The 21,197-nt window shown below is 38.0% G+C and overlaps 1 protein-coding gene across 2 annotated transcripts in view; it reads right to left on the bottom strand.

The window, feature by feature from the left end:
• LOC136866705 (rab-like protein 2A) overlaps positions 1-21,197 on the bottom strand; it is a 99,966-nt gene that overhangs the window by 60,787 nt on the left and 17,982 nt on the right. For both annotated transcript variants that reach the window (XM_067143828.2, XM_067143821.2), the window contains exons 3-4: positions 9,140-9,331; positions 109-206 (exon numbers count right to left, since the gene is read on the bottom strand). In XM_067143828.2, coding sequence (XP_066999929.2) covers positions 109-206; positions 9,140-9,331 — 290 coding nt within the window. The remainder of the gene's footprint in view (positions 1-108; positions 207-9,139; positions 9,332-21,197) is intronic.

Here is a 21,197-nt window from a genome sequence, read left to right as displayed (position 1 = left end):
CATCAAAACTTATAAATACTGAAAAAGACATTAAAAGATATATAACTTGACTTACAAAATGAACACCACTGAAATTTAGGCCTAATTTTAAAAAGAGAGATAAGTTACCTTGACAACATTAGTACCATCAGAAGCTGAAACATAGTAGAGAGGAATATTGTTCTTCTGTGAAAATGCAAATGACTTTTTCGTGACTTCCATATTAGCTGAAATTGAAGAAACCATAATAATTTCAGAAAACTATACCTTTTTTTACAAATAAGTCAGTCTAAAAATATATTAAAACACACTAACTCTAACCCTTTGTATGAACATTTTACGAAGCAAGTATATAAAAAATATTTCTAGAATGAATCCAAAAAAATTTGATAGAACGTAGATAACTAGATAAAAGTAAGTTCTGAAAGAGATGCCCTACATCATTCTTGGGGAATTTTTATAGGACCCATTTCAGAGTACTCCCTTAAATATTACATTCACAGCCCTTTAACTTTCTAGTATTATTAGAACTATCAAATTTCAAACAATTGCATTTAGGACATAAATTTGTATAGTATGGCATGGCTAACAAGGAACCCTCAATCAATGTTAAGAAAACTTGAAACCAACGTATACACCATCCATAAGAGCACAATGAAATATTTAAAATCTTAGAATATTACATTATGCCATGCATATATCTACAAGTTACAGGGCAGCAAAGATGACGGGCTGGGTGTCTTGAACTTGAACAGACAGACAGACAGAGAGAGAGAGAGAGAGAGAGAGAGAGAGAGAGAGAGAGAGAGAGAGAGAGTACTGTGAGTGCAGTGAACCTGGCACCATAAGATGTGCACGAGTTGTTCCGAAGTAAGCTTCTGCCTATAAAAAATGAACCCTCTTAATGTCATGAATGCATTATAAGAATTTCCAATTCTCCATTTTAATCAAAGATAAGACAATTTCAGTATTTAGTAGATGTATTAGTGTGATACAGGAATAATATATTGTATACGCATACAAACCAGCATCTGAAACAGTGTTAGTGCCTGACGAATACAAATCTCCATCAGAAGAATTATTTCACCTTCATCAAAACGGAGCCCAGAAAAACATAGTAGAATGGTCATTGGAAAAAAAAAAAAAAAAAAGAATGGTTATAAACACAAGGTTGAGTGCAAAGAAGCAGAAACCATAGAAAACATTTCCTCACTAATCATGGAACTCTATGAAAAATAGATATCCTCGATGGAAGCACGAGACACAGTTGTACCTTTTTAAGGATGATATTGCAAAAGCAGATTCTATTGGCAAATCATTGTCTGGTTTAACAGTCACAGATAAACATAAGCAATTGTACAAGTTGGTGTTTATGAAATTAATGGAAGACTGCGCAAACAACTTGATAGTACACGATACGAATGAACAAAAATGGGCCCATGAAGAAGCCAAATCACATTAATCTTCGTCAGCAAGTGCAACATGGGTATGGAATTTCAAGTAATATTTTCACATAGGATCACGAAAAATTACGTAGTATGTCACACGAAAAGAAGAAGAAACTACTAACCACATACTGCATTCCTGGAGAGACAATATTCCTTATAGAGCAGTATGGTGCTGCTAATGTGTATAATTCAGATCAATCTGGCATCAATAAATAAATGCATTCTGGGAGAACACTTGATCGCCGTGGTAAGAAGATAGTATGTGGCATTACACAATCACCAAGCACACAGACACATTCATTCACAATTATTCTCTTTGTATCACACATGGGACGTCTCCTCCTGTCTGTTTATCGTGCTGAAAAAATTGAAGCCACAAGTCAAGCTGTCCAGCAGGGCACGTTTAAAGCCCCTAATTTAACTGAGCAATGATCAAAATCTGGAAAAATGACAAAAGACCTTTTCTGTATATTTCTGGAGATGACACTTTTAACTCACACTGATCTATCGAATTGTTTACAGTTGGATTTCTGGGTACCTCACAAAGATGATAATTTATACATGAAGTAAACAAAGCAAGGAAAGTCATCTCCGTTACAGGCCACGAGGGCCCTTGGAGGGGTGGAAGGTAAAGGCTTCCACTATCCGTAACCTCAGCACTTTATGGGGTAGTGGTTAACTCTATGCCCAGCCGCCTTTGCCCTCAGGAATTAACTTGGTACTCATTTTTGATGTAGGCTGAGTGAACCTCGGGGCCATGTGCACCTCCGGAAGTGGAAATCTCATTTCTTAAATTTTATGACTTAGTGACGGAGATTCGAACCCACGTCCTTCCGGGCGAACCGAGTATGCCTTTACCGCCTTGGCCAGGCAGCCCCTTTATACATGAAGTACTCTCATTTAATAACTATAAACTTGAAAAGTTAAAAGCGTAAGTCATTCCAGCAAAAACAATTTCTGAATTACAACCGTCAGATAGGAATTTTTTTAAATGTTCAGAACAATGGACCGACATATCTATGATTTTGTTGTGTTAAATAATATTATATTGATGTGAACTTGTAACTGCGTAACAATATTCTCAAATGCATGTCACTGATCTACAATCAAGAATGTTCCCTGCGCTTCTGTTTGTCACACAGACATGGGTGGAAATTAGCAAGGCTGACTAGCATGAATTAAACTTTTGAAAACAGTGCAGATTAGGAAAGAAACTGGTACTTGCAAATTCCTTATGAAGAACAATAATAATTGTGACCAGCTCTCTTTACTCAAATGTAGCTAGTGCAAGAAGCTATCGTGTTTCAAACTTTTTTTTTTCCCTTATTTCCATTATCATTCACAGGAAGGGGATTTAAACAGGACTGCCACATTATTGGCGAGTACATAACTGATTAATCAGTACATACTCAGTGTTTAAATACTTATCTTGAATATTTTTATGCCTTATGTGATTACAATGCAACTGCAGGTTAGTACTTAATTGTGTTTTTAAAACACGTATAAATTAATTACAAGTTTTGTGATTACTGCATTATGATTTAAAAGAAATGAATACGTAGTTCAAAAGGCATGCAATGTTTTTTTTTTTGCTATTTGCTTTACGTCGCACCGACACAGATAGGTCTTATGGCGACGATGGGACAGGGAAGGGCTAGGAGTGGGAAGGAAACGGCCGTGGCCTTAATTAAGGTACAGCCCCAGCATTCCATGCAATGTTTACAAGGTTCCCTGCACACTCAGTGCTCTCTCTCTCTCTCTCTCTCTCTCCCCCCATCCCCCACCTGCTTCTCATTACGCCATGCCAGCCGTTCAAGAGAACTTCACTCCGATTGGACACCGATGATCCCCACCCGTACATCTTTACCGCCCAGTAACTTGTAGACATATGCACGACAGGATGTAATGTTCGAGGGTTTTACATATTTCAGTGTGCTCTTTTGGATGGCATATAAATCGGTTTCAAGTTTTTTTTAACAATGATTGATGGTCCCTTGTAAGTACTGAGATAAACAAATAGAAACAATGGGGAGTTTGCTTTGTATTTGTTTAAAATGGAAAATTGATACCTTAAAAATATATTAAAGAAATCTGACCAATTAGTTATTTGTCATATATGGCACACTTCAATCTGTTCATTTCTGCTACAGTTTGCAAGGAGTAGTTTGATCATTACTGAGGCTATTTCTTTGATATGTTTGCTCTGCGTAACCACAAATTTCCCAATTCAGACACTTGAATTACGTGAGGTAACATTACTGAAGTATGAAGAACATGCTGTGGTGAAGAGAAATTAATGCATAAAAAAGATAAGTAATTATTTCTATAAGTTAGTAACATTTAAAAGTATGTTGTCCTCTTTGTGAAATACTCCAATCTTCATAGTATAACTAAATAGTAAAACTTTGGCAAATCATTTATATCTTATCAGAAAGCTTGCAAAAATATTCGAATGTGCTATAAATGGCACACTAAGCAGATTACCCATTTTTAACTTCCATTATTCCAGTTATTCTGTATATGAAGTGCTAGCAATATTAGAAGATAAATAAGATGAAACAAAAGAAGATGCCTTATTTGTTGAGCCTCCTGAGCCAAATGTTGAGTCGGATGAGGACTCCACAGAGGAAGATGGCCCCGGTAATTGTGGGTAGGAATAAAATCAGTACTTGGGAACAAGGAATGGCTTGATAGTGATTCACCCCTCCGTGACTGCTCTGCTAACACTTCACACTTTAGTGCTCAGTAAACAGCTGCAATTGAAAAGAGAAAATAATTGGAAGCAAGAAGCATGCTCGATATTTTCTCCTAGTGACAATATATCCATTAGAAACTTATCTCCTGATCCTGCATGGGAACAATCAGTTTCCTACCAGGGGGAATTATTAGGATTCAGGTAATGATATTAGGAATGAAATAATTTACAACAGGGGTGCAGAAATCCTGGATGCCAGGTAGCCACAGCGACTGTGCTTTTGCTATTGACATCTAAGTTTCGGTCCCCAGAAATTCCCATTTTTTCATACTTTCTTTCCTCTTCTATGCGTAGAACCACTAAAATGCAACATGGTACCACAGATTCATTGTACTTTAGACTCACTGCCATGTCAACTTGAGACAGATGTTTTGAATACATTTGATGATGAAGTAATCTGAACAAGAGAATTAGCAATAACTATAGTACACAGTTTATGTGCATAACACAGTTGGCCCTCATCTGTTACAGCAACAGAGCCTTTGGTAGAAGAATTGAGAACCAATTACTTCACAGTCACATGCAGTCATAAGTACCAATGAAAGTGTGGCACTGTGTTATATTTTAATGGTTCTACGAGTGTCCTTTGTTATTATACACGGTTTAATAAATGTAGGTCTTACAACACAGTTTCTGTGTTGTAAGGATTTATGTTTCTTAAATTTTTCTAGTTTAAATGGTCCTGTAAAACCTGTTACTACTTTCAAAGACTGATCTGAAGAATTTGGAAACAAAACACACGATTTACATTTGCCTGTAGTTTTATCGAACGCTAGCCAAGGCACTACCTTACATCGGTCTTCTTTGAATTTTCTTTTACCTGATTGTAGGCCTACTACATTTCTCATGTCGGGTTTAACTTCTCTTGCTTACGTACTGGAAGCTGGAACTCTTGTGCTGATTATGGAAAAACTAGTCTAATGGTCATTTAGTAATGCATAATTTATGGTTCAATTTATGGCAATTTATAACTGGAACACCTTATTCCTAAGAATTACAGAGATCAACGTGGAACCTTCCAGCTTACATCAATGTTTAATCAAGCAACAGATAAGAAAGTACTTGGTTAATTGGTTTATAGGATCTCCACCATATGTAGGCCTACTAACTCTGGTTGTCAGATAGGTTGCTAGCAATACATTCTGTCCATCTCTCAATAATAGACATACTGTATAATGTAGAAAAACGGTCCCAAATTTGGTAAACCAACATTCATAAAAGGCACTATCATGCAAGTTAATATTAAATATGCACCCAAGTCAATAGAAAAGTCGTATTCTGCAATATAAACATCCAAATATTCACTATTAAATCCAAAGAATCTTCGCTATTTTGCTTTATGTCACACTGACACAGATAGTCTTATGGCGACGATGGGATAGGAAAGGCCTAGGAATGGGAAGGAAGCGGCCGTGGCCTTAATTAAGGTACAGCCCCAGCATTTGCCTGGTGTGAAAATTGGAAACCACGGAAAACCATCTTCAGGGCTGTCGACAGTGCGGTTTGAACCCACTATCTCCCGGATGCGAGCTCACAGCTGCGCACTCATAACCGCATGGCCAAAGAATCTTCAAAATATGCATTATGCATACATTTTCTCCTAAAAAGGCCAAAACATGCAAACATGCAGGGAAAAAGAACGGTTATTTGGAATCGTTAAGTCATAAAACGAATATTTGTACAAAGTTTGAGAAGGGTAACCAGCTTATTTAAAAACATGCATTTGCATGGAAATCCAGGTTCTAATCAGAAGTAAGGAAAGTGGACATTTGACAAAGTTAAATTAATGATGTACCATATTTTATGAAAGAATCTGTTTTCAACTTAGATTGATTTAGACAGTAGTAGATCAGATTATTAAATGTTAGTGTATGTAAATAATAGATTAAGACAGTTTCTAGAGTAATATAGAATACTTTGTAATGCTAATTAAAATAGATAGGATTAATTATGCATGTTTATCTATGCAAACAATATTTTGAAGTTTCAAACAAAGCATGCACTATTACTTCTGATGTAATGGAATATGCTGTGAATTAATAAATACAAAATAAAAAGGGGGGAAAGAACAACAAGGGGTGGGGGTTGATGTCGCTCATAATGAGTGAAAATGTTTCCCGAGTTTTGGTTGGCAACTGAATGAAGTTTATAATCTATGAACTGAATGTGACATTGGGGCTTTCTGGAAGATAATCTGTATGATACGGTGAGGAGAGAAAAATGAATGTTTTAAAATATGTTTGATTTTGAGAGCAGGATGATATGTGGTTATGACTGTTTGGTGCAACTGAAGAGCATGTTCATGGCTCAGGAAATAACCAACTGGAAGTGGTAAACCCTAGGAGTGGAAGGCTTCCTCAGGTTGTCATCATAGAAGGCATGGGCTTTACAAGTTCAACAAATTCAGCCTGGATGGTAATGATCGTTTTACAAAAACAGTTAGTGGAGACAGGTATTGCAAATGTTCGGTGAGTTTGATGTGCACAAAGGTATGGCTTCTGCCATCACGGAGGTGGTCACTGTCAAGGAAGTAAAAGAAGTGGTGAGAGATCTGCAATTAGAGTTGAGACGGTGCAACAATGTGTCAAGTAAGGTTGATTCATGGTGCCACAGGAGAAAGTTATCAATGAGCCACCAGACTAGGGGGGGAAGAGAAATTCAGTAATGAGGAAATCTTTCTCAAGTTTTCCCATGAAGAGGTTGGCATAAGAGAGGGGCAGGAGAGAAGGGACATTCTGGTGCCCTTAGTGTGTCTCAAATATGATGAGATAAGTACCCCCGGATGCTAAAAACGTTGTAGGTTAAAATGTACTGTGTGGAGGTGCAGGAAAGGGCATTAGGTTGCCTGGTGTTCAACTACTTTAATTTTGCAATTAGTCTGGTGGTGGTAGAGATTGTGTTTTAAGAGGAAGTACAACTAGGCAATCATCCTCTCCAAACACTAATCAGAAAGGAAGAAGGTAGAACTCTGAACCTTCAAAGAAGTAAGTGTCAGCAAAAGAAGAGGAAAGGCCCTGAAAAGCATGAAAATGAAATACTCTCTAGACGTTACAAACCTAATATCATCAGGATTACAATAGAACAAAGTTGGCCATGGGAGGTCAGAGAGGAAAGATGAAAGTAAGAAGGCTGGTACAAGTAGTGGAAGTAATGCCAAACTCAGCTGGAGGACCCGTGATCGCCAACCCACACTCCCAAGTTGAGAGTCGCTGCAGATTTCCCCCTTTTAGTTGCAAAAACTCTGCTAAGAAGTTCCCGCATCATTTTTCCCATGTAAGACGTGTTATGTTCTCATTCCTTGATTGGACACATTAATATGTGTACTTTTCCCGTTTAAAGTGTTCTGGTATAAACAGATTTTCCTGGTTGAATAGTTCAGATTTTATAGCCTCTTGACGTATAAAACGTTTGTGCAATGCAGCTCATAGTTAGAACTCTCCCGTCTCCGCGCAAGTTCCATTCTGTATTTGACCATTCGTGCACTTACGGCGAGTCCCTGACATCACCTAGCTAGCCCATGCTTGCCAAGGCTACACGATGTCATGCTGTGACAACACTCAATACCAGCTTTCTTTCACGCACACAACCATTGCGCGATACCACATTTGAGATGATATTTTGATATTGATACTCAAGTCACAAACTATTTCAATGCTACGATAATAATACAATAATACCATTCGATATTGGCAATATTGGTCAGACAATGTCAAACCCAGAGATAAGGAAAGCAGTAATGATAAGCAATCGATAAAAAAAAGTCATAACTCTTATTATCTGCAGGCGCATTATATACCAAAATTGCAAATAATGAATAAAAAGTACGATACTAATATTGGTAGAATAGTAACGCCCCTCCACAAAGGCAAAAAAAAAAAAAAAGAACACCATATTCTCTCTTCCACTACACATCACGCCATGTGTTGGCATAAAAGTAAACATTCTTTTTATTTTTACCTTAATACAATACTTAGCTCGTATGATCATCACTCGTAATTATTACATTGCATTTTTAGAACTTAGCATGAGGACAAGGAGCCACGAAATAAAATTCTCACGGAAAGAAAATGTTTGCGTTGACATGTACACTGAAGACAGCGTTGCTACTGCCAGTGCACCTGTATCACCCACATATAATATCCCCAAAACTTTTCAATGACTCATTTCTGTAATTAACTTCAAACCTGCTATCCAGCCTTTTAATGTTCTTAGTATTTCTTTTTATCTCTTTTTTTACAATCTGTTTTACATTGCACTGACACAGATAGGTCTTATGGAGATGATGGGATAGGAAAGGCCAAGGAGTGGGAAAGAAGTGACCGTGGCCTTAAGGTACAGCCCCAGCATTTGCCTGGTGTAAAAATGGGAAACCTCGGAAAACCATCTTCAGGACTGCCGACAGTGGGGTTCAAACCCAAACCCAATATCTCCCGGATGCAACCTCACAGCAGCGCGCCCCTAACCACACGGCTCTTCTTATCTCTTGTGCAAGGTTGCATAAAGTTAATTATGTTCCCTTCATTTACCAAATATTTTTATAGTGCAGTATGTTCAATTATTTTAATCTCTAAAAATACATGTCATGGTAATCAAATTTATACACTGTGGCTCTTCTTTTAGCAGCCCTTAAACTGTATATATATTAGCCTATTTTGGTATCATTCACAAACAAGGAACTCTTGCCGGCTATGTGTTTCACATGTATTTCAGGGTATAAGTTTTCAGGCATTACCCCCTTTTAAGAAGTTTCCTGCTTAAGAAGTTACTTTTGAGTGGTCCCTTCAAAAATTTCTTAACAGGGTTTTACAGGATAAGGATTTTCTCTGCCATTCTAAAGGGTGTAGAATGTTTGTAATGCTATCAACATAAATGTGGAATCTATTGCATTTCTACAGATATTGTTCAGTATACTTCTTTTTACAATGTGTATTACATGAAGTGAAAATCAATATTTTACCATCAATCTTATTGGCAGCACAAAGCACTGGTATATCAGGCCGGTACTGTCGTAACTCCTGATACCATACAGTCAGATTCTTGTAAGTTATCTTTCTAGTGGCATCAAATACCAATACACATGCATGTGCTTGGTGATAGTAGGATGGATGCATTGACTGAAACATTTCCTGACCTGCAGTATCCCAAAAATCTGGAACATACAAGTAAAATGTCAATACAATCTATATTCAAGAGAAAAGAGTCAGAGATTAATGCAAATAACAAAATTTGAAGGAAATGATCATACAGTGAACATACTCAATACAATATTCACATGGGAGGACAGACATGACACTTAGGAAAAAAGAGGAACTCAATTATGCAATGGTAAAAAAGAATCATATTCCTCAATTATTACATGCTAAAAGCATGTGTGACTGAGTAATCCTGACAAGATTCTAGGGCAGACCATACAGCTAACCAACTTATGCTGAGAGTCAGCAGTGGTAAATAACTTAACCCCCAAAAGGGCCCAATGGCTTTGGATGAATGAGCTTCTTTAGGTGGGGTGATGGCCCATCTCATGGAGGAAATGATACCTGAAGCCATTATATTTTGACCCAACGGAAAAATGGACAGAGAAGGAACTCACTGCTTGGTTTTGTATGGATGTTGAAGCAGAAGAGGTGATGCCAGAGGGACTGTTAATCAATCTCTTTCAATCCTGCACGACTCATTCCACGTGCGCCATAGCGTATCACTCAGATCGTAGTGCGTGCATCACTTACGGCAAGTGACGATCCATCTTTAAAAATTCACGCCAATGGCACTTCTTCCTGTTATCTCATTCTCTTGCCTTCAAGTCCAACAGCGATGGTGGGAGTATGATTCAGGTGAGACTGGGAGCTCCTAGCCTGGACCTACATTTGGTGTGATGGTAGTCTTTTTGAGACAGGAATACACTCTTGCCTCTGTATCTGGGCAAGTCTATTTAGGATCATCACTGCTACACGACGAAGGTCCTAGAAAAGGAGAGCTAAACAACAGAAGTCTGGCTGGGTAACCACAATCCTCCAGCGGTCAAAAGTCTACAAAGAAAAACCGTAATTGGGACATGGAATATTAGAACACACCTGGCTGTATGTACAGGACACAGACAGACCTGAAAGAACAACAGCACTCATCACCCACAAGCTTGCTTGACTGAACTTCAATGCTACTACCTTGAGTGAAACTAAACTATATCGTGAAGGAAAATGAGTGGAGTTTAGATTGGGCTACACCATCTTTTGAAAAGGAAACGAGGAGGAGTGTGCCACCATTCATAGTGCAGATTTACTGTGAAGAAAAAAACTAGTAAATGATTTAAAACTTACTCACTGCTGCCAGAGAAAGAATTATGACACATATCACTCCAGAGATGGTTTTGTTACTCTTACCTCCAGCTATGCCTCCACCTTAGATGCATAGGAAGATGTCAAAAATCAGTTCTCACACTTGTCAAGGACTGCTTGGCTTGACTGATCCTCCTTTTACTGCTGACGAAAATGTTCAAGCACAAACGTCACAGACACAAGAAGTTTAAACAACAGAAATGCCTGCTCCATCAGATGCAGCCTTGCCCTTCCCCATCCATCGAGTGCATTTGTGTGGATGCACGTTTCATGCTGGAATTGGCTTGTTCAGTCATCGGAACTACATGCACAAACAGGACTGCAGACTGGAGAAATTGTATACTTGGAAACAAGTAACAGCCGACGACCACACCAGTCAATCACAACCAATACCAAAGTATCATCTACAGACAAACTGTCAGTACTTGGCAACTTCAATGCCAGAGCTGGACGAGATAACAAAGTTTGAGAAAATGTGATGGGCAAACAAGGACTTGGTAATTGAAATGTCAGTAGACTGTTGCTTCTTAGTCTGTGTGACCCTGAGCTATTCATTACTAATACTTAGTTTGAGTGGACAAGGACCCACTCCTGCTCTAAGCACTGGCATATGCTAGACTATACCATCACTCTGCAGTATGATAAAGACGTTCTCACCACCAAGAATGCAACAAAAAATTGTTTACCATAGGAAAAACCATAAACTTCTGAAATGATGACTCGGAATTTTTGCCCGCTGAAAGCTTCCTATGCATCATTGTAATGTGGTTACATGGAAGTTTGTCACGAACAGACTTTCAGGTAAGTGCATTGGTGTGGACTTTCTTAACATGATCTCTGGTAGGCTGGCAAGTAATCAAATAAACACAAAAGATATAGAGCAAATATGATCAATGCTCCAAAAGATTATTAGAGTCAGCTGGGGAAACAGTTGGATTCAAGAAAATGATGAGGAAAGACAGGTCTGAGAACAAGAGCAGACACATTTTGAGTCTCATCAATGTAAAAAGGGAAGTCCATTTATGCCTTCTTCAAAATCCACCTTTTTACATGAATAAGGCTTATTTTCAAGATTGTAAATGGAAATGTCACATGCATATAAGAGAAACGAAGCAACGAACGCTTACGAACTTCAAAGGCTGTCTGTTGCCTGAAACCTGCGAACATTCTCATCAAGAATAAAAGTGCTGTGTGGGCCAAATCTGTTGAGTAGGAACCATAAGAACAGCTGACGATGCTATCATTGCTGACAGCATGGATATCTTGAGGTGCTTGGAGGAGTACTACTCCACTATTTTTAAACTGAAGCTCACTCCTACAGAGGACTTGGTCCATAATGTCCCACAAAACCCCTAAAGCTATAGGGGGCAATGTCACCAGCATACCAGGAGTTCACTCAATAGGCTGAAGCTCAAAAAGGCACATGGACCAAAAAACATACCACTGGAATTGATTCAAAGCAGAGGCTTACCTCAAAAGACAATGCTCTTCATGCTCATTGCTCCTGCCTGTCACGTGTCACATGTCACATGTTGCCTGCAGCGCTTCAACCGCAAACTCGCCCAGGCTGGGTGTCAGTGGCCTTCAATGCCATGGTGAGTGTGTGCTGCAGTTGGTTGTCATGCATTGGACACAAAGACAAACTGTATATTTCTTCCTTCCCCTATACTCCCAAGCATGGCTCTTAAATAGGCTGTTGAAGTATTCTCCTTTGATTGTGACTGTGTTCTCAATAGCCTTTTTTTGTCCCAACCATTCCTTACGATCATAAATATTTAGTGAGAAAAGTAACACTTCAAATGGCAGACCAACCCCTGAATTAAAAGACTAAATCATATGGAGATTTCAAAAGAAATTTTAATGTATCATGGTATACAGAACCACCGTAGTGAAAAATTATCACGACTCGATGTGTTCTTGGAGAAGGATCTACGAGTTGGACTGAAGTGCAAGTACGCACAACATAACTTCTGGCAGATCTTCAATACAGTATTTTCAGGTAATTTTTTTCAACATTTATTATTACGGGTATTCTTGATAATTCTATTATTCTTCATATAATTTTATATACTGAATACTGTATTTGGAAACAAGATTTTTTGTCCCTGTAAGACGCAAGTAGAATGCTTGAGAGAATTTCTCCTCGACTGTATCAGTTCTGAACTGGCAAAACACCCAGAAAGTTTCCATGCCACGCCATTGCCTTCACGTAGAAATCTGGAGGTAAACTATCGTAAATACAAAATAGACGATTTTGAGGTTTTTGCGACTTGTATGTAACTTGTTTTCATCATGTCTTCTTATGGGTACACTATTGTACGTGTATGTTTCACAGGATGAAGATGAGCTATGTGATGCTAGCTTATGTGGCATCCGCCCCACTTCTTATCGAATTGGCTGTTACTGTAGTGTATCAGGGTCAGAACTGTCAATTCGACCTGCCTTAAAGATAGCAAAATATGTGCCTCAGCAGCTTTTTTCTGTTCTCTTGTAAAGTTAGGGAAATGTCATGATAGTTTACCTCTGACATCCAGAAATGTCTCCTTTAGACCACCACTATCCACAAGCTGTTTGTAGCAATTATTTTACTAGCTTGATGGAAGTTTACATGAGATTCCCTATGCGTCAAGATACTTCAATTTCATCACAAAATAATCATTTACGCAATTTAAACTTCGTTGAAAATATTTTATGGATCACAGTTTGTGTCAGGATCATGTTTATCGCCAAAATATGCTTGGCATGGGCTAAGTTACAGTAAGTACAATAGGAACCATGCAAGCTACACAAGCACTGTGCTCTGGAACTAACCGCAGGAGAGGTATTAGTGAAACAGAGTTGGAAGTCATATGGATGTTAATGTTGTGTAGAAGGAATGGTAAACAAAGAGGAAAAAGCAATAATTATCATTGTGTTCTGGGTTGTTCTAACACATAAAAATACACCAGAACTGACAGCACATTCCAATGCAAATGCGGAGCGTGTAAGGCAGTTATCACAAGAAGACCGTTGTGTAACTGCATGCAATATCAGAAGAGCTTAATTTGAATCATGACGTGTGTCACGACTTGACGATTTAGGGAAAGGGAAACTGAACGCAAAACTCATCCCGCACACCCTAACAGACGACCAGAAAGAGGAAAGATGAAGAATTTCTGCGGAACTACTGGATAGAGCCAGACGTGATCCCACATTTCCAACAAAGATTACTGCTGGGGATGAAAGTTGGTGTTACCAGTACGACCCACACACGAAGTGTCAAAGTGCAGAAAGGCGGAGTCCTGGATCACCAGCCTTGAAGAAAGCCAAACGTCAACCTTCAAGAACAAAGACAATGTTGATCTCATTCTTTGACAGTAACGGGTTAGTTCACCATGAGTATATTCCACCAGGTGAAACAGTGAACCAAACTCATTTACATCGAAGTCTTGAAACGTTTGCGACAAGCAATTCGACGTCGCCACCCTGATTTGTGGCAGTTACAGGACTGGTTCTTACTGCATGAAAATGCAAGACCTCACACTGCTTTATCTGTTACCAAGTATCTGGCCAGACATCCAGAAATGTATCCTGTCGTCCCACATCCATCATATTTGCCTGACCTCTCGCCTTGTGATTTTTTCTTCTTTCTGAGAGTGAAATTGCGACTGAAAGGAAAGCTTCAAGATATCGCAGACATCCAACGGGCTGTGACACATGAGCTTACACGCATCACAGTTGACAATTTCCCTGCTTGCTTGCAAGACTGCCAGAAATGCTGGCAATTGTGTATAGATAGCCAAGGGGACTACTTCAACAGGAGCAAAGATCATTACTTGGTAAGTGCAACTTTTCTATTTTTTACAACCTCAGTCATGGCACTTTTCTGACATAGGTATACAGAAGATGTTCTGTTTTACACATTCCCAAAACGTAGCACAGAAATAGAAATAAGGAAACTATGGATACAGCCATAAACTACAAGAAGTAGGTGCATGTATTACGTGGTTTTGTGTAAATATATCAGATAATTTCTCAAGTGTTACAATTCTTGAAACTGGTCATTCAGTTTGATTAACTGTATTATTTTAATTGTTTCTATCTTGGTGGATCAGTACGGGAGTCCATTACAAACTCCAGAATATGCAGCACCCACTTCATTGAAACAGAACGTCTGATCATCCTCTAAGCCCTGCCTATTTGCCTACCATTTTCCCAGAGAATTAGAGATGAAATGTAACCGTTCAGCAGACGAATTCCATTCAGATGATAGCTAAGTACATGCATGTATAGGAACAGACCTCTATATTAATGAAAGTGAACCAATTTTTTTGCTGTTTTACTTTCTCATCTCTTCAACTTCAATGACTAGGCCCTACTGTTGAATGAACTTCAACTAGTACTATAGGCACAAAAGTTCATAAAAACTGGAGCAGAACTACTGGTACTTGTTAACAAACTTCTGCCATATAAAAATAAATGAAATACAGATTTTCTTTATTTTCCTTTTCTTGTTTTTCTTCTCTTTTTACTTTTCTTTAACATAACTTTAGAAATCCTTTGAATGAAGTCACTTTGAACTGTACTACCTCATAAATCCAACTCTTGTACCATCTTGCTTCATACTGTCTGCTTCTCACAGAGTGTCTGAGACATGTTCATGGAACAGACTACTCTCACGTGTGCAAATCAACTCCAACATAGATAGAACAGACCCTTCCAGTTCCAGAAGTCATTATTGTATATCGCTACAAATAGCCGTTATATTTATACTTAGTAAGACTTATTGCGCTTTGTATATATTGCATTGATATTTCATATCAGCCATTAACTTTCATCATATGTACTGTATAAGGCAATTCTTCGGTTAATGAAACCAAGGGATCAAATTTGAAAGTTCTTCTTCTTCTTTTTTAGGATTGAGAAGACAGTGATAATGGCCATCATTTATTAATTTAGTTTAATTTATTTAATAAATGTGCCACCAACAGAGACACGCTCCAATTATAGGTAGCTTTTACAAATTATCTGAACAAATAACATAGAAATACCAAAAAGAAGAAAATGTGAAAATGCTATGTAAATGAGATGATAATGCTCTGTATGAAATGGATGAAACAATATCTCAATATACAGAAGCCTGTTAATAAATCAAACAAAAAAGTTGTAACAAAATCATTAAGGTACACCTAAAGCATTTGCCAAGTGTGAGAACAACGTGTAACCACAGAAAACCATCTTCAGGGTTGCCAATGGTGGGATTCGAACCCACTATCTCCCGAATGCATGCTCACAGCTATGTGACCCTAACTGCATGGCCAACTTGCCTGGTGTTGTAACAAATGTGTTTCTTTATATTCAATAGCAAAAAAACCATACTCCAAATTATTGCCAAATGATTTATGACTCTTCCTACTGAACTTAAAAGAAATACATCTGGAGTTGTAACAAATCATACTTCAAATTGGTGTAAAAATAAAAAAGATACTTTCATTTATGGAAGAAATGTGTTTACAAAATTTTAATTCATAAGAAGGTGAAGAATTGTTAATTTTTAATTCAGAACATTTATTAAAATCTAGTTTATCATAGTAATTTTTTAAAAAAATATTTACTGTTCGTATTTTGAAAACACAAGAAATTACAATATGCTAAGCACCATAATATGCCCTTTTTCTACATCCTTATACTAGTGTTTCATGTATAACACAATCCATGATTTTTTAAAAATATTCTGAATAAATGACTGCAGTAACAGGCTTCAAAACTGTGTTGCACTTTTATTATTGATGATGAAGATGCTTGTTGTTTAAAGGGGACTAACATCTAGCTCATTGGCCCCTAATGGTACGAAATGAGACGAAACGTAATGACAATTGAAAAGTCCAAAATTAACCACTGACCAGAATTCAAAACGTGATAACGAAGAATGAATGGATGGATATGAATTTAAAACAATCAGTGGATCCAACCCGCAATGCCCCACATTCCCAGAAATTAGCATTAAACAATAGTATTACTAACCAAGGGACTGCTTTTAAAGCACAATACTGAATTGATGATGGTTGTAGTCTAAAGGGGTCCAAAATCCAGGTCATTGGTCCCTCATAATGGTACTTATCGCTAGGAAAGAACCATGATATTTGTCATGTTGCGGTACTAATCAAAAGTAGCATAGACTCGTGGTATTCCACACATTATGGTACCACTCACAGTGTCCTTGTTTCTACCATCAAGGTAATTTGCCCCAGACTAGTCAGCCGCTCCCAGACATGCTCAGTCTGAACTATGATAAAATAATGACCTAAAAATACACACACACACCTTGGAATAATGGGGAACATAACTAATATGGTCATGGTGAGGTGAACTAAGAGCTATAGATAAAGTAAGGCGAAGCATGACGTCCGTTTTGGAGGAAAATCTGTTTATAAAATAAACAAGAAAAATATAGAAAAAAATTAGCAAAAAGTAGCAAATGATCCAAATTTTTACATGACTCAGAATTTTTCTTTCAATTTGATAAAGTCCATCTTGGGAATAAAAAATATATCACAAATATACAATGTATGCCGACACACATACTTAACGTATCAAATCAAATCTTGACACTTCCAACTGTAGATGAGTACATTCTCCTTTCCTGCACACTTGACATTTCATTAGGGGTCCCTAACCTTAAAACGTGATTTAATGCGCAAAGGGGAGACAAAAACTAATCTCACTGTACAATATATAACACGCTGAGTGGTAAAACATCCTACCAAAATATGAGTATATACACCTCGAATCATGAGCAATCTCATGAGCACAACAAACAATGCGGATCGGAACCGCACAAAATAAAATCACATGAATGGCAAATATATACAACCAAGGACACAAAAACACGTCATATTTTCCAGGGCTCACCAAGAAAGCATGCGGCATTCATGCAACTCTCATTCTACTCAAAGCCTCGATGGAAGATATAAGGAAACATAATTTTACACCTTAGGCAACACATCCTATTCAAAATAGGTTTCTAAAATAAATTATACGACACAAAAGCAATCAACTGGTGGACTTTATAATGACACGCACAAATCAATGTGGATTCCTAAAATAAATTACATGACACAAATTCATAAAAATAACAGAGTAGGCTTTACCTTTCGACACATAATTCAACATTGCTTCCTGAAATCGATTACATGACACAAAAATATTCCTCAGCGCGGTTATAACACAAAGGTAAATCCAAACTAAATGTTGCAATATAAAAATCTTGCCTACTGCAACAATCGCAGTCACACGAATCACGAAGTATAGGCTGCTCAAATAAACTCTCCTCAGTAGACAAACATATCATCCTTGCCAACACAAGGTGGAATGACTCAAAGCGGGGATTCAGTCTCCCAAAATAAGGCAGCAAATATTAAAACCACACAGGGTCCAACCCTTAACACATGCTGCTCAACAGCCTACCCGAGGCAAGTCACACAAACAAGAAAATGCAGGCCTTTCCAAATGAGGAACATGTCCTCTTACTCAAAATCACACTAAGCCATACCACATGTCGTAAAGTTGCATAAAAACTGATACAAATATAAAATAACGTCATCTAACATTCGATCGCACGAAAAGAAACAAAACCGCACTGGTCACAAATCAAAGCACTAGCGCTCGTTAAGTTAAACACAAATAAAAAAAGTGGTGAACTCTGTAATAATTTCATAATCTGAAACTAAGAAATTGCCACCTAGACAATCGATCTTGTCTGAACATCTGAAAGTTACTGAAATATTTCAATCTTACAACATAAGAACTTGCATGAATAATAATAATAAAATTTTACAGAAAAATGGACTCTAATATTTGGAACTTGAAATATGAAACTGCGTTCGAGGAACTCTTGAATCAACACTGATTTACACTCATCCTGATATTCAAATGGTCATGAAGATGATTCTATCAAAGTTTGTGGATCGAACTTCCACCATCTCACACATACTCATTCACACATCTTGTCAGGAATCCCAGAAAACATGATGGCATGTTTCCGTACACTTTTAATTAGAATGCTTATTTACATTTACAAACATCAAAGCAAAACAAATCAAAATAAATGAGGCTAAAATAAAAAAACTGACTCGTAAAAGAAATGACGCTAGCCACACAGCCAATAAATCAGAATGAAAATGTAAGAAAACAAGCTGCGACCTTATGCAATCAGTCCACATTTACGTTACAATTTATATTTACATTATCAAGCTTTCTAACATTTACTTTGAATAGGACATTGTCCTTCCAAACAAAGCTAAATTTACTGAAATTAAATATTAAAACTACTATCCCCCTTTGCAACATTAAAACACGTTCACACTCATAATTACATCAATAATTCTGTACTCATCTATTTCGTTGACTTATCGCCGCCAGCCTTTCGGACAGCAGACACCCTATCGTTTTAGCCAGCCGTATCAAAAGTGGTGTCTTCAGTAAAGAACCGGATCAGTCCTTGGGTATCCATTCTTCTGGCGCTAAAGTGGTGATCTTGTAGTCTCCATTGCTGCGCCTGGATGTTGTTCAAAACATCACCTCATGCATGGTGTAGAAAACTGGGTCAAGATTAACCCACCAGTTACTAGAATACTACAGCCGGGGTAATTTCCACTGACCGTGAAACCAGTTCCCATTCATTTGTGGAACAACTTCTCTTATCTAATTCTGTAACTAGGTCAAATATTTCCCATTTAAATGCAGGACTGGAAATTACTGAATTTGATGTCCTTGTAAAATATATTTACACCGGCAAGCTACTAAACATTGAATGACTGTCTGGAAACTCTTCTTTCCTCCATAAATTAAAAAATAAGAGCCATTCTCAAAAGTTTAACATCTTGAATAATTGAAATGTAGACTGAGCATCTTAAACCCAAGTTCAAGTCCCCACATGATCAAGAAACGTAAGTTCTGACCTGCACTTGCACAAATAATACTTCTCTTGATGTTATCTGCACAGAATCTCGCCAAATAACAGGGTAGCTAGCCCACGCGCTCATCGCTTTTATCAATTCGTCCTCTATGACGCCATTGTATCCTCGATCGGGGCCATCACTTACATAGACCAATGCCTAGCCAAATTGACTGTGGCTCCATCATTTCATTGGTTCAACACATAGCGTTTGTGATGCTCACTTCAAACGTATATTTCCAGCTCCTGTAGCCTCTCGCTGGGCCCCTGAAACCGTTGGTCTGGTCGTTGGGAGTTCTATTATTCCCTTGTTCTGCTTTGTGTACGTCATGTCGAAATTCCTCCTCCTAAACTTAGCTGGCGAGCAAACAAACCCGAACTCCAAGCTCCCTGCAGAAATTGCAACATGTGCTGCTGAATGTAGATATTCCTGCTAGTTACTAGTACTTAATAAAATAAAATCTTTATACGTTTGATAATTAAATGAGGACTTCAATAACGGCTCAACACGTAATGTAATGCGCACATGTAACACAGACCTATGACTTTTCTCACATGCAACACCATTTACAGGCAACACAAACCTATGGTGTTCCTCACATAAGTGTACTAATCACAGGGACTCTTACTATCCCATGGTGTTCCTCACATAGTGGGTACTAATGATAGGCAAGGCAGATCCATGGTGTCACAAATTACAAGTACTGTAAAACCCACCCTGATTCACACACTGTCGCTACTAACCCATGGTGTTTCCTGTGTGATGGTACTAATTACAAGTAGTCTCATGGTTCTAATTCGATCGTCCCTTGGTCACCCCTTTTAACAGCCTCTGATGACAGGCAAGGGATACCGTGGGTGTATTCTTCGTCTGCACCCCCCACCCACAGGGGGTTGTATGTTAGGTCCGCGAGAGCCATTTTATTTTGCTCAAGTCCGCCAGCAAGCCGGTTAGGACCCCTCCTATCCACCACCTGGGACGCGCCATGTGCGCTATGCCAGCGTAGTAGGTTTGTGGTTTTTATTATTATTATTATTATTATTATTATTATTATTTGCTTTTACCTAATTTTAAGTTAAATGTAGAATTGTACAATTTTCATTACGTTGCACCGATGCAGATAGGCCTTATGTTAATGATGGGATAGGAAAGGGCTAGGAGTGGGAAGGAAGTGGCTGTGGCCTTAAATAAAATACAGCCCCAAAATTTGACTGGTGTGAACCTGGGAAACCACAGAAAAAAATCTTCAGGGCTGTCAACAGCAGGGTTCAAACCCACTATCTTCCAAATGGAAGCTCACAGCTGCGTGATCCTAACCATACAGCCAACTTATATACATACGTGTTATAGATGGGTGCGCCCTGTCAATATATTTTCAAATTCGTAAGTTTATACAATAGTCAAATTTGTTGATTCAGCCAACTCACTCTGCCTTAAATAGAAGATCATGCTGGTTTTATGCTAAAACAAGAGTTAATTTGGGTGACCATTTGTAAATATTATCCTTAAAACCTAAAATATATATGCCTATGACTACTTTGTTCCATGCTCTGCTTTCTTGACTGACATTGCACTTTAACATGTCATCTTTTGATACCTGTTGAGGTCCAGTATTATGCAGGCAAAATCTGAATATCTTGGCACTGCGCTTGAGAATGTGTCTTCTTTTATTACTTGCTGAGGCTCTAGGGCTGATACATAAGAATGTCCAGTATTACATCTGTGAAGTCTATATATCTTTGACTCT

This window comes from Anabrus simplex, chromosome 1 (genome assembly GCF_040414725.1).
Source record: "Anabrus simplex isolate iqAnaSimp1 chromosome 1, ASM4041472v1, whole genome shotgun sequence".
Lineage (NCBI taxonomy): Eukaryota > Metazoa > Arthropoda > Insecta > Orthoptera > Tettigoniidae > Anabrus > Anabrus simplex.
Note: the sequence above shows the minus strand (reverse complement) of the source record. Positions and strands in the feature narration are given on the sequence as shown.